Source organism: Phoxinus phoxinus (genome assembly GCF_949152265.1).
Source record: "Phoxinus phoxinus genome assembly, chromosome: 15".
NCBI classification, from domain to species: Eukaryota; Metazoa; Chordata; class Actinopteri; order Cypriniformes; family Leuciscidae; genus Phoxinus; species Phoxinus phoxinus.
In genome coordinates this window covers 29,901,211-29,916,095 of record NC_136890.1, presented here as the reverse complement: position 1 = coordinate 29,916,095, position 14,885 = coordinate 29,901,211, and the positions used below count along the sequence as shown (strand labels likewise).

The 14,885-nt window shown below is 37.8% G+C and overlaps 1 protein-coding gene across 1 annotated transcript in view; it reads right to left on the bottom strand.

Moving 5' to 3' along the window:
- Positions 1-6,820: 6,820 nt before the first annotated feature.
- The window catches only part of plxna3 (plexin A3), a 153,390-nt gene continuing 145,325 nt past the window's right edge, over positions 6,821-14,885 (bottom strand). The window contains exons 25-32 of the mRNA XM_079638597.1: positions 14,093-14,252; positions 12,953-13,056; positions 12,739-12,835; positions 12,047-12,237; positions 10,904-11,073; positions 10,466-10,678; positions 10,086-10,236; positions 6,821-9,380 (exon numbers count right to left, since the gene is read on the bottom strand). Coding sequence (XP_079494723.1) covers positions 9,285-9,380; positions 10,086-10,236; positions 10,466-10,678; positions 10,904-11,073; positions 12,047-12,237; positions 12,739-12,835; positions 12,953-13,056; positions 14,093-14,252 — 1,182 coding nt within the window. The 3' untranslated portion in view covers positions 6,821-9,284. The remainder of the gene's footprint in view (positions 9,381-10,085; positions 10,237-10,465; positions 10,679-10,903; positions 11,074-12,046; positions 12,238-12,738; positions 12,836-12,952; positions 13,057-14,092; positions 14,253-14,885) is intronic.

Here is a 14,885-nt window from a genome sequence, read left to right as displayed (position 1 = left end):
TCTGACAGGAGTGGCACCGGTGTGTGTCTTCTGCCGTAGCTCTTCTGCCTCAAGGTTTGATGTGTTGTTGCGTTCAGAGATGCTCTTCTGCAGACCTCGGTTGTAATGAGAGGTTATTTGAGTTACTGTTGCTATTCTATCAGCTCGAGCTAGTCTGGCCATTCTCCTCTGACCTCTAGGTCATTTTCTCCCACAGAACTGCCACTCACTGGTAAGAGATGGCTGTGCATGGAAATACCAGTAGATCAGCAGTTTCTGAAATACTCAGAGCAGCCCGTCTGGCACCAACAACCATGCCGCTTTCAAAGTCACTTAAATCACCTTTCTTCTCCATTCTGATGCCTTTGAACTTCAGAAGATTGCATTGACAATGTCAACATTCCTAAATGCATTGAGTTGCTGCCGTGTGATTGGCTGATTGGATATTTGTGTTAACAAGCAGTTGAACAGGTGTACCTAATAAAGTGACCAGTGAGTGTATATATTAGTGCTGTCAAAAAAAAAACTAATTAATTACACATTTTTCTGTAATTAATTGTGATTAGTCGTACAATCGTAAAGCATTTGCACCTCAAATTTGCATTGAGTTACAGTATTAAGTAAGAAATATTACTGCAACTAAATAAAGTAGTCAAATATAAAATACCACTGCATAAATTAAACATAGGTTAATCCTTATTAAAGCTAAGTGGCGACTGTCACTTTAAGACCGAATGCATGATACTGATCTGACTCGCATCTCCTCACGTTCATTCTATAAATGTTTTCTCATTTAAGATTGAGACTTAACAAAACTGTGCATTTTTAATTAAACCTAAAACCCAAACTAGGCTACTTGTGTTTAAGCATCTTGAATATTATGATGTAGCCAAAATGTAAATTTTAAATTCAAATCTATTTAAAAAAAAACTTGTGTAACGTTACCCCAAACAATGCTCAAGGTTCGACCGTCATTAATCACAGAATCGATGGAGCAAGAAGAGATGGAGACAGGCAAGAGAAACTCAAGCTAAATCAATGAAATGCAAAACATTTGAAATGGCTAAGCAGCAAACGGTTAGCCAAAGGATGTTACTGGAAGAGGGACAGGCAGTTTTTAATTTTCCAAAGTGGTTCCAAAGCAGTCTGACGCCTCCGGATTGGGATTAAATCAGACGTCTGATGATGGAGTGCTATGGTGGAGTCCCCTGACCCCTTCTATCCTGACAGGTCTGTACGGGTTGAAATCTCGCTCTGAATAAATGGAGGAGACACAAAGTGCAGAGGATCCATTTTAAATGTGGCGTTGCCCTTGGAAAAAGAGCCACACACCCGTCCCGAATACACAGTGCATGAAAGCAGACCTTTTATATTGAGATGAACCTCTCCTGCTTTCAAGATTATAAATGGGGTCAAGATTTCTCCTCTTGGTCACTTTGGCTGCTTCGATCACATCGTTGGGAGTGTTTTTTTAAATAATTAACCAACATTATATCTACTTTATATCTACATATATCTACATTATATCGGCTTTGTCACATATTCATCTGATTGACAGCTAATCTGGATGTTTGATGAAAGAGGATCAAAAAGATGCTGCTAAAATCACTAACATTTAAAAGTTTTGATCAAATAAATGCAGCCTTAAAACATTTAAAAAACCTTTCCGATCCCAAACTTTTTAAGGATCAAGCTCATAGGAAGGAAAAATCACTGAGATAATCTTTAATATCTCAATTTCTAGCAACAAATGACTAGAAATGCCGGTAGATACCAAAGGGAGCAATCTAAAGTCAGAGATTGATTATAAAATCAAACATTTCTAATTTCTCACTACTGCACATTCAGGCAAAACTAATGAACTTAAGGAACAGATGTAAAGTTCTTTATAAATTGTTTTGTTTCTTAATCTTTTATATAAAACTAAAAAAAGAAAACAATTGTGCACTGTATAGGTGATATACTTTTTATTCTTTGTGCTTTTCCCCAGAAAATGAGTTGTTTGGTCATCTATATCCCTAAATGTAACGCTTTTAGTTAGAGGTTTATTTAAATCCCTAACCTCGAGTGTGAGCAATAATAGTCATGCTTACCTCAGTAAACACTACTAACTACTGAAATGACTCAATAATGAGTCAGTTCTTTACGTCTTAAAGACACGATTTGCATGGTGTAGAGACAAAATGTGTCATGCAGCAGTTGTGTAGTCTTGTAACGCAGGAACACATTTCATGTCCCCTCAGAATTGAGAGAGCTGGGTTAATGAGCCCCCCCATCAGTATGCATTATTTATTTAGATGCTCTGCACCCCAGAGGCGGCCTGCCTTTTGCCTGTGCGCTTTTTTCCTCCCCTCTCTATTTCTGTAATCCTTCCTTTTTGTTCTCTGGAGCAGGTCTTCCGCTCAGCTTTCTGTTTATCCCCTTCAGATGTTGCACCTTCTTGGCGGCATAAACATTCCACTATTGATGCTTTATCTTTCCAAAATATCATCCGGCTAAAGAAAATAAGGAGATATGCCACTGATAAGCAAACAAATCATGGAACATGTTCACGGCAGATTGAACAGACAGATTGTCGTCCTTCAAAAACAAGAGCTGGTCATCGTCTTTTGTGGAATAATCGGATGTAACTAATTCATGCTTCCAAGAACGGTGTGTTCCGACTAATTCATTGGAACTGGAGTTTTACAGAAATGACTCATGAAATAACTTTACAGAGAACAGTCATTATGCCGTAAAGACCGTCATTCAGAGAATACGGAAAAAAGAATGTAATTTAAACAGTAGCAGTCATCTTTAAATGAGAGCGGACAAAGACGTCGAGAGTGCAGTTGAGTTCAACTCAACGAGATCCATCAAAGTCAACTGATAAAAGTCTGCTTTATCTCTCCAGGGCTGAAGACTCTAGATGTTAGCTTGACCTGACTCGCAAAAATCCCTCCTTCCTCAAAAATAAGAGCTGGCTAAGCCAATAAAATGTAAATTAGCATATGAATATGTATAGAGTGTTACCTGTCATTTTGTAATTACCTCAAGACTGAAGTCTCTGTCTGATCTGCGCGGTGGCTAAACGCCTTTGATCTGATCAGTCCTAATGAACGAAGAAGCAAACAAGACAACTTTAACATAAGTTTGTTAGCATGCACCGTGAACGGCCATGTTCACCCCTGGTAAAGTTACAGTGATTTGCAATGACAAAGTGACCACAAGCCTTTTCATTTCAATGAGAGTTGGAGATTTGAGATATGACAGTTTCACTTTATGCAAAGGCACCTATTGTATTTGTTATTATTTTATTTTATTCTTCTTTTTCTTCCACCATGGTAGTCAGTAGCCCATTAAAACTCTTGTGGAAAAGTTATGAAATTTGGCACACAGATAGAGGACAATCTTAATTAACCCCTTAACCGCTTAAGGGGTTAATTAAGATTGTCCTCTATCTGTGTGCCAAATTTCTTTCACCCCCCCTTTTTTTTTTATAGACATGAAAATGCACATTCCGAACTTAAATGGTTGTAATTCAAGAATGCTTTGGAATATAAATTTAAACAGAAAAAAAGTTATAGAAGTTTGAGTTTTCTGAAAATGTACAATGTTAAAATTTTTATTATTCATATTTTATATAAAATATATATTTTCAAAACCTGGTGGACTGCAAAAAAAAAAAATCAAAGCCAAAAATCTGAACAAGTTGTGTTTCAAATTTTAGGTTGATATCTCAAAAAATAAGCTTTCAGTGAGATGTTGTTTGGGCGCAGTACCAAACTTTTCCACTAGTTGACATTACTGCCCATATAAGGGCGCCTCCATTTCCATATGTTGTTTGAGTGATCTGATTCATCTGAACCATTATTTGTACAATTTTCATACAATTTATGAAGTAGACATCTTATTCAGAAGTAGTATTTGGCAGTTTGGCAGATTTTGAAATAGATTTAACCTCTAAGAAACACAAAAAGAACACATATGCATTATAGCTCGCTGCCACATCATCACAAATGGTGAATCAATAATTTTTGTCTTTATATTTAAAACATTTTAAGACCTTTTTCTTCTAAAAGAATTGAATGTATGCTATCTTTTGAACTCTTGGCATGAAAACAAACTGAGGTTTCTACCATTCTTTCATGATTTTTCATGTTCATCACAATTTCAAAATAAAGGTCTGAACACGCCTTAGGAGTATGAAAATATTCTTGTTGCAAATTGATAAATTACGGCTCCTCTGTAATTCATTTTGAAAATCAGTCATCAAATATGTAAACTAGAGATCATAAGCTTTCAAATTATATATAGTTTGTCAAGATTAGGTTTAGTATAGGATATTACTGTTTTAAATATGTAATGGCTGTGGCGATGCCAATATAAGGGGTTAGTCTCATTGACTATAACAGTTTTGGAGTCTCTAACTTAATCCATCTTTTGCCACCAATTGTCAAAAAAAATTATGTTTAAGCGAAAAATTAATCAACCCTTTTTTATCCAATTTATCAAACAATAAATATTTCCCTCTAATTTGATTTTCCACATTTTGATTTTTCCAGTCAAAACAAGATTGGACAACCAAGTCGAACGATGTAAAAATTTTCCGCGTTCGACATTTTGTGCGTCGCCATATTGAATTTTGTCATAAAGTGTAATATTTTTCAAACACATTAGCGTATATTGTTTAATGTATCAATGAATTTGATGGCATGATGCCAAACTGAATCTGAGGCTGTATCTCTGGAAGGCTTTGCTGCATTGACACCAAACTGTGTATGTCATAGTCACCCCACACTAACCAGACCACATTCATTTGGTGACAGCACCACCTATTTGGTCAAAAAAGTGATGAGCAATAAAAATATATTACAAGTGGTTGTACAGCATTCATCTTTTTTTCAACCATTTTGCCTAAAAATCACCAACAAATGTCTTAAATTCATTTTTGCAGTTAGTGTGCTTGGCCCCTTAATCGCTACCTGCAGATATATTATTATTATATAATTATTACGATTTTAAAAATTGTATATGCTCAAAAGGTTTTGATCAAAAATACATTCAAAACAGAACAATTGTGAAATATTATTATGTTCATCTATTTAAAAATGTAATTCATTCCTCTGATCAAAGCTGAAATTTTCAGCATCATTACTCCAGTCTTCAGTGTCACACGATCCTTCAGAAATCATTCTAATATGCTGATTTGCTGCTCAAAAAACATTTCTTATAATTATCAATGTTCAAAACAGTTGCGCTGCTTAATATGTTTGTGGAAACCATGATGCAATTGTTTTTTTCAGGATTCTTTGATGAATACAAAGTAAAAAAAAACAGCAATAGGCTAGTTTAAATAGTAGTATCATGATTTCCTCAAATATAAAGAGGCCTAAATAAATATGTAAGTTGTTATGAATACGTTCTGATTGGATGTGATTTTGCTGCATCATGCTTTTCCTTGTGGACAGAAAAATAACATGTCACTGGAAACTCATGTTGCGTCCGATTAGGACACATCGAACTGAAATTAGGTGTTTTCCATCTATATTCCTCTGTTCTGATATACACATGTGTTTCCTAAGAAAATAAAAATGCACAAAAGTATTAGTCACATTGTTTCAGCGTTGCACCGCACACATTCAGAAAGAGTGTAAGGTTGCCTGAGTCCAGGAGTGATTGCGTAAGTTTCACTGAGACACTTGTCTTTATTTGAATGAAAACATCAAGCTCTTGAGACAAAATAGTCCTTGCAGATGATTATATATACAAAAACAATTGAAAAAAAAAAAAAACATTCAAGAAATATACAGCATCATCCACATATTTTTTAATTAGCAAAAAACAAAACAAAAAAAACACCATGCTTGTCCTTTGAACATTAAGTTAGAATCCAATCTTTCAAAAACCTCGCACAGAGTAAAAAAAAGGTGCAAATATATACAAAACACTTCATTGCAGCCAGCGTTTAGACTCATTCTCACGACTCCCTCAAACTACTCAACGCATTAAAAATGGATTTAAAACAATAATTTAAACAAAATAAAACAAAAAAACATTTCAGTCCAATAATTATACAAAATATATTTATATATTTATATAGAATTAAGGACTAGGCATAGCAGTTGCCCATTAACCAGTCATCCAATCAACCAGTCAGTCACAAAGCTCTCCAGACACGTTAATAAACTCCATATATTTCTGAAACTGTAAACAAGTCTGTTACAATAAAATTGATTAAAACATTTGGGATAAAGAGACAAACCGACAAATAAATTAGAATTAATTTATCTGAGACAAAATGTTTTTTTTTTTTCTTCTTCATCTTCTTTTATAACTAGAACATTGACTGAAATGTAGTTATGGATCTAAAACAGACATTATTTTTCTTCTACTGTATCTACTGAAAAAACACCACAGTTATTTTTCCACTCACTCCGCTCCGTTTCCTCACAAGTTACAGGTGCTTTTTAAAGTATGCCGTTTCACCACACCACGAAAAACAAACCGCAAAGCGCCTCGTTTGGCTCTGAGTTCTGCTGTACGAAAGGAAACGGGCGATTTCTGATATATGGCTATCGGCCGAGGCGTAGTTAGCGTTAGCTCTGTCTTCACCAGTCCAGCTAAAAACACCCCGGTGGGCAGTTGCACTTAACGATAGTCAGAGTTATCTTACAGGCAGTATGTACGCGACCAAGCTAAGTCCACTTCCCCCACAGTACGTTTGGCTTTACTCACAGTATAGAAAAAATCAGATGTAAACCTGACGGCGTGGTTTCAACCAAGAGGTGCTAAATCAAACAAAAAAAAAAATTCAACCACTGAGGTTTATTTTTCAGCTTTTTTTTTTTTTTTTTTTTTTAACATAGATTTATGATTGCGTTTCATTTCTCAAAGTGGTTTGTCCAGACGTCGGATATTGGTTTCGCACCTGCATTGCTGACGACGCAGCTTTGGCAAACAGGCAGTATTTCCTGATGTGTCGTGTTGCAAGAGGTTGAAATGCCAGAACAGAACCAGATTCATGAGCTGACCCCATTCCCCCCCAACAGAAAAACAAACCAACGTTCAAAAAGATTCTGCTTAATTATCTTCCTGCAACTTTTTCATATGTTAATGAGCCCCACATTTAGTTCAAAACATCCTGCCTTCACAATTCCAACAACAAAAAATTGGCTTTTGATGATGCCATCTTCTTATATCTTATATAGATTCTCGTTATATCCCCGTCCAAATCCATGTGCTGAATTTGAAGGCAGGTTTAATTACATTCAATGAAACAAATATCCAGATACATTTTGTTTGTTGAAATGGACAAGTTTTAAAACCCAGCGGGATGAGGTCTACCGCTACTAAACTAAAAGCTCTTCTTTTGTCACGACTAGTAGTCATCAGCAAAATCAATTGACGTATGATGTACTTAAAGGTACGTGATCACTTTTGATGGTTATTGAATATCTACATTCAAAATCAACAAACTTAACTAATAAGGCCCCGATGGATTTCCCTACCGTTTTAATGATCACACATTATGGTGGGCGTTTGTTTGCTCGAACTGACCTTGGTGAATTAGGTTTTTTACATTTTTTAAGATGAAGCAAATAGTTCTCCCTGTAGTCCTGGCTGTGATCGACTGAAGGTATTTTGTGTTTAAAACTGGAGCATGTATAATGAGGCAAAGATATGCCCAGTTATTCATGCTGTACATTCTCGGTTGGTAATTTTCCTCAACACAAAAACACAATCGATTCGCTACTAGACAGGGCAGAACTCAGAACCACATATAGCAAGGAACAGAAAACAGCTGAGAATACTTTGAAATTCACGTACGTATCACAATTCGAGTACCTGGAATATAGCGGTTTGAAGTTCACCTCCGTGGCAGCAGAGGGCGCTGGTCGCCGCCGTCACGGAGATAATGAAAGTCCGATAAAGAGAAGCGGAAATGACTTAAGGCCTTGTTGTTTGTGTATACAGACAGAATTGACACAATCTTTATAATCGATCAAGCAGGAACCTTATCGTGGTTCACGATGAGGTTATACGGGGGACGACTGAAGAGTGGTGCGGACGAGATTTGTCTAGCTGCGGACTTCTACTGTCACTCTACGTCAAAAATTGCATTGGCCTGCTGAAACGGCGATAAAACAGTAGAACAGTCGTCCCTTCGTTGTGCTTGGCATTGTGAACACATTTTGGCTGCCATTTGGACAGAACAACAACAGGGAAATGAAAAGGAGCGATAAGTTGCATCTGCTAACATTGAAAATTTAGAGTCAGGACAGTGAATCGGAACACACAGGGAAGTTAAAGTCATGGCTTGCAGGTAAATCTGAGAGTTATTGCTCTAGATGGATCTACTACATTAAAGATGCCTGTCATCAAGGGACAAAACTCGGCCCTCGCCAACGCAGTCTTGGAGAAGAACCACAGAATCAGAGTAAACACTCCAAACCTCACAGTAACACAGCGGTGTACAAAAAAGCAAAGGGCGCAAAAATGTCTCCCGAAAGGATGAACGCCCATCCCGGAGTACATTTTGGCGAGGGTTTCGGGGAGTCATATCCGGACGCAACAAAAAGGCAAGCTTCAAAAGATGCTGATCCATACCTCTTGACAAGTAGAGGTCCATTTGGCCCCATAATCACGAAAAAGAAAAAAAACGAGAGAAAAGGCGCTTTTATAGGTCTATGGCATTTTCGAGACGAGGAGGAGAAGGTTCCTCCCATTCTGCCCAGCCTCAACACTACCCATAATGCAGTTCTCCCCAAATATTTGGTCTCCATTATTGATTCACTCTGATATAAATATCTTCATTTCTGTTAATGGAGCTCATCACCCCTGCGAACGATTGTTCTTGAGGCATCTCTCGATATGAAGAATTGTTTTCTGATTTCCCTACTAAAACACGATGCTTCGTTTCTCTCCCAGAAAGTCGGATATTTTCTTCAATGGCACTATCTTGGCAAATTAGCTTCCAAGGCAACAGCACGTGCACCTTTCCTCATTGGAATGTATCTGATCCACAGTAGTCCGTGTTGAATAGTTTGTTAGGCAGGCCGATGTGAGCGGCGTTCGGCGCGGTCATTAGGGAGTGCGGGCGTTTGGGCGTACAGGTTCTGGGTCCGGGAAAATATTGGGCTTCGTATGCTGTGCTGTGGTTCCTTTAGTGTTGATTGTCCAGTGTTTTAGCCTTACTTTCTGCTAGCACAAGCCGTGCATGATCTTACACGGGTCGGTCCGCCGGACTCCATAAATTCAGTCTCAACCCTCCCCCAAACCCCCTGAACACTTCCCCTCCCGTCCCGTCCGATCCGTCACCGCCCTCAGCTGCTGCCAGACATCAGGTTAATGGCTTGTTCCAGTTTGTGTCGTAGCTTGTGTTTGCGACAGTAACCGTCTCTGTCCAGCGCTGTCAAAATCTGCAAGAGAGAGCGGAAGAGAGGGACCGGCCATTAAATGAAGGCCGAATTCATGTAATAATTCAATATTCAACATCGCTTTGAGCGTGAGAGTTTGTGGACGCTCACTGGAGCTCTTAATGACAATGATAAATGACCTCATCATATACGACACCGCACATTCATCAAGATCCAACCACGAATACAGAAACAACATTTGCATATCAATTCAAATCTCATGTGCATCTTCAAACTACCGTCAGGCCAATTTGCACGACCACTACCAGGATTTATGGTTTTCAAGATCTTACAAACGTTTTGATTTAAAGGCTTCTGAAAAAAATCCCTAAAATGAGTTCTGTAGATATAAGTTGTGCCTAGAAATTAATGATGTGAATTTCTTTACAAAATCACATTTTCTTTTGTATTTATACATTCTAATAGTGTACACACACACACACAAAAAAAAAAAAATCGATTAATCGATTTGACAGCACAGATATATATATATATATATACACACACACACAGTATATATATATATATATATATATATATATAAATAAATTATAATATTTAGTAATTATACCACTGTAAGAATATTACATTGGATGGTGTTGCTTTACCTAATACTAATGCCGAGATGACACTGAAAAACCCATATATACTTAACCCCCCCCAAACACTTGACTCTTGAATGCTAGTATTTTGTGTCCCATGTCTCACCTCTTCCTTGTACTTGTTGATGTAGAAGTACAGTTCACTGAGCGCGCTCAGTGTGTTGAACTCGTTGCCATGGAGACGAGACTGCTCTACCAGATAGGCGTCCATGTCCTGATCGCTGATACTTGGCATCTTGCCGATGTCTCTGTAATATCTTGAAAACACACACACATAAATACCCTGGTTAAAAAGGATCTGCTTTGAATTGTAAATGAACAGTTTGCGGTTAATCTACTGGGGAAAATGAAAATCAAACTGATTAATTTCAGTTTAGGCAGCATCTAATCAGTTGGGCAAGTACAGAATTACAATTACTATTGTTAAAAGTGGAGTGTCAGTATCCTTGCAGGTTCTGATAAATCAGATAAAGTGTGTGGTATTACCTCTCCACCCAGCTCTTGTAGTTGGGAATGTCTTTAGCATAGAGGAGCTTGTTTGACGGAGAGTCTTTGCCCAGGCGATGCTCAGACGTCGAGCAGGAGTCCATGAAGGTCTGAGCCACCACTGACAGACAGGCGTCTGTAATACTGTTCTTGTGGATGTCAAAGACAAACTGAGGGTTTTTTATCACATTGACCCAAAACCGCAGAGGAAGGCTGGGATAGAAAGAGAGAGACAGAGAGAGAGATACAATAAAATCTGATTACATCCAAAAAGCTTTTTAGTGATTGTGGTCTGCCTTGAATCGCACACACAAATACATTATTTTCCAATTGCTCCGAGAGCTTACTGCATTCACTAAACAAATGGAACTGAACTGGCGACCCGGCAAACAATGGAAACAGATGCTTTGGAAAATGAGGTCAAACACCGGATCTCACCAGTTGCTCTTCCAGGTGTGCCGCACGTCCGGGTCGGTGATCTGTCTCTTGTCCGCCTGCTCGTCCAGGAAATCAAACATGTATTTGATGGCCAGCGGGAGAGCGCTGCCGCGATGGGCCGTACTGAATACGGTCTCAAACAGATCGTCCACAAACTTCTGCAGTGTGCCCTAAAAACACCACACACAAGAGTTTACAACATGTTTCAATAAAATCTCTGCTGACATATCAGTCATTTGTAGGCACTGTTGCATAATTTTTTTTAAATAAAACACTATTCGTGAGGTTTTAATGGATATGTTTTCAAACTTCAGTGTTATGGATGCCAAATGATTCTTATTAAATGGATTACTTCAACTTTTTAAAAGCAATCCGTTTCATGTTGTACAAATAGTTCACTACAAAATTGTTCAAAAATGCATTATTTACTTTGGTACACACTTCTTGTATCAAAGCTATACGCGTTTAATTTGTTCTGTGTAATAGAAAATTTCACATTTTTGAGCTGAAGTCATACAACGACAAGTTCATATTGACCATGTCCGTCTTTGTGTGTGAACCGATCAAATTTAAGTTAGCCTGCATCTTGTTGCTTTGGGGTCAGTAAGATAAGATTTATATGATTGAAAATACAGCAAAAACACTGAAATATTGTTACAATTTAAAACAACTGTTAAACACATAAATATATTTAAGATTATGTAATGTATTTCTCTGATGCAGAGCTACATTAGCATCATTACTCCAGTCTTCAGTGTCACATGATACAGAAATCATTTTAATATGCCGATATGCTGCTCAAGAAACATGTAGTATTATTTTTAGTCTAAAATAGATGTTCTTCATTTATTACTTGATAAAAAATATTCTATTTTAAATAAATGCTGTTCTTTTTAACCTTTATTTTCAAGTCTTTACTGTCACTTTTGATCAATTTAATGAGTTCTTGCTGAGTAAAAGTAAAGAAAACCTTACAGAGCCCAAACTTCTGATACATTGACACCAGGAGTAAATAACGACATAATCTTAATTTCTGGCTGATATAACCCTGGTATAACCGTGGTAAAACACTGTAACAGCCTTGAGTTGTTCATTTAAATAAATACCTCCGCTTCCTGTGTATACAGGATGGTGTTCATGTACCTTGGTAGCCAGTAAGCGTGTGAGGTAAATCTCAGACACCATCTTGCTCCCGCGGTCTCCCTCCCGCTGGTCTGCGTGCTCGTGGTTCTTCACCAGGTGCCAGAGTTTGGTGCCCGTCTCCTGGTCAGGGGTGATCATGGGAGCCCTGGAACGCAGGCTGTCTGGACTGCTAGACGTCCTCAGGAGGCTCTCTACACCACAACGCCATCCAATCCAAATTAGCAAATGTACTTCTTAATGCATTGCTTTTACATATCTTAGCCAGTACATCTAAACTCATTGTCTCTGAATCATAATATTCATCTTTTTAATGGCAGTCTCTCAAAACCTAGCGAGCCGAATCAACGTTTATTGTCTAGAAGAGTAGATGTCTACATAAACATCATTATGGCTGAAATGGATCCTCTTACAGTATGTGACTGATTTCAGACAGCCTACACATTGAGAGCATGTCTAAGGTGTCCAAAACTGCTGTTTAGCTAGGCAGCTCACAAGGTTTTTTCACTGAAGAGCTCAAACAAACTGACTTCAGCCAAGAATGGTTGTGTGAAAAGATCTTAAATTCCCATTTGAGTCAAACACGCTGCATGTGGCGCTACACAAAATGCTAAAAGAATCCGTGCTATATTAAACAAACATGGCTAAAGCCGAGGATCATGTGGCGTAAAGCGATCCGAGAGACTGTGGCTTACCGTATCGACTGAGAGAACGAGTGAACGTGAAGGAGTTGGCGATGTTGTAAGCGGATACTTGCTTCTGAACCAACGCCACCAAAGACCCATCTGTCATCTAAGATGGAAAAGGAGAACTATAAAAAAAAGCATCTCCATTTTTTGCACAGCACGTGACAAGCATTTGTAAATTTGCATAACATAACGGAGCAGCTGCCAGGAAATGTTGTTCAACCTGGTAGTGCGCCAGCGTGTTCAATCTCTTCCAGTCGCTCTCGATCTTTGTGGTGACGTCTTCATCCTGGAGGATGATTCTGGTCAGTCGACCCTGTCGCCATTCTGTAGGAGGACAATGGACGCATTAGTCTGGGATGATGATGTTTCTAAAGTGTCGAATGTAAAACTTTAGCTATGTTTTAGTCAACATGTGATCGATAGATAGATGGATAGATGGATGGATGGATGGATGGATGGATAGATAGATAGACAGACAGATAGATAGATAGAATGATAGATAGACAGATTGAACGATCAACAGACAGAATGATGGATAGATAGATGGATAGATAGACAGACAGATTGAACGATAGAAAGATAGAACAATATATATATATATATATATCGATCGATAGAGATAGATTGAACGATAGATAGATTGATTGAACCATAGATGGAACGATTGAACGATAGATAAAATGATAGATTGATAGAACAATAGATCAATTGAACGATAGACAGAGACAGACAGACAGATAGATAGATAGATAGTCAGAACGATAGATTAATTGAATGATAGATAAAACGATAGATAGATTCATTGAACGATAGATAAAATGATAGATAGATAGAACAATATATAGATAGGTTGAACAATAGATAAATAGACAGAGACAGACATACAGATAGATAGATATTGAACGATAGACAGAACAATAGATAGATAGATCGATTGAATGACAGATTGAACGATAGATAGATTGATTGAACCATAGATAGAACGATTGAACTATAGATTTAAGTGATAGATAGACAGATAGATTAATCGATATATAGAACGATATAGATAGACATAATGATAGATTGATTGAATGATAGATAAAACGATAGATAGATAGACAGATAGATTAATCGATAGATAGATGATAGATAGACAGAACGATAGATTGATTGAATGATAGATAAAACGATAGATAGATAGACAGATAGATTAATCGATAGATAGATAGATAGATAGATAGATGATAGATAGACAGAGACAGACATAAAGATTGATAGATAGATAGATAGATAGATAGATAGATAGATAGATAGATAGATAGATAGATAGATTTAACATTACATGATTTCTATGATCCTAATAATACTCAGTTATTACCCAGGTCCATGTCGTCGGCCTGCGGGCGCTGAGAATACGGGATGCCCTTGTACACGGCATCTAGCAGCTTGTCCTTCACCTGAGTGATCGTGTCACAGTTCAGCACCTTAACAGGGATTTCTGTGCCGGCCTCTCCCTCCGGAGGAATACACATGAGCGTCTGAGAGAGCAAGACACATACCCAACAATATTTAACAACAAAAGACAACACGACCATACTGATTGACAAGATGACCAGCAAAAACACAAAAACATGTCTCCATTAAAATCTAATATGCAGACCGCACACTCTAACACACACGTGGACTTGTGAGGGTGCAGGAAGGTCAAGACACATTTTATTATACAGTGGGAGACTGGAGCTCGCTTTGGCCCGGCTCTGCCAGCCTATCAAAGATTGATCGAGATCCTGTTTCATGCTTCGGCCTGATTTATCATAATAGCCATCTCAACTTTAACTGTTATGTCAATGGTGAAATATTTATCCGCCTGCAAAGCGGTATTCAGAATATGTGAAACGCGCGGGTTTTGATAAAACGGTCACAGATCAATAAAAACAAACGGCTAGAAGTGATTGATCCGGCCACAAACAAGGATTCATATGGCATTTCTGAAGGGAAAAGATACTTCAAGCTGAACTGTGTAATCTTTTTGATATTAAAATACTTTCTTCCATCCATTTAATATGCATGCAGACACAACGTCTCTCTTGCTAACAAAATATGAATCTGTTTGTTTTAAGCAACCTGACCAAAACTGCAACAAAACTCAACCAATGCTGTGTACATAAATA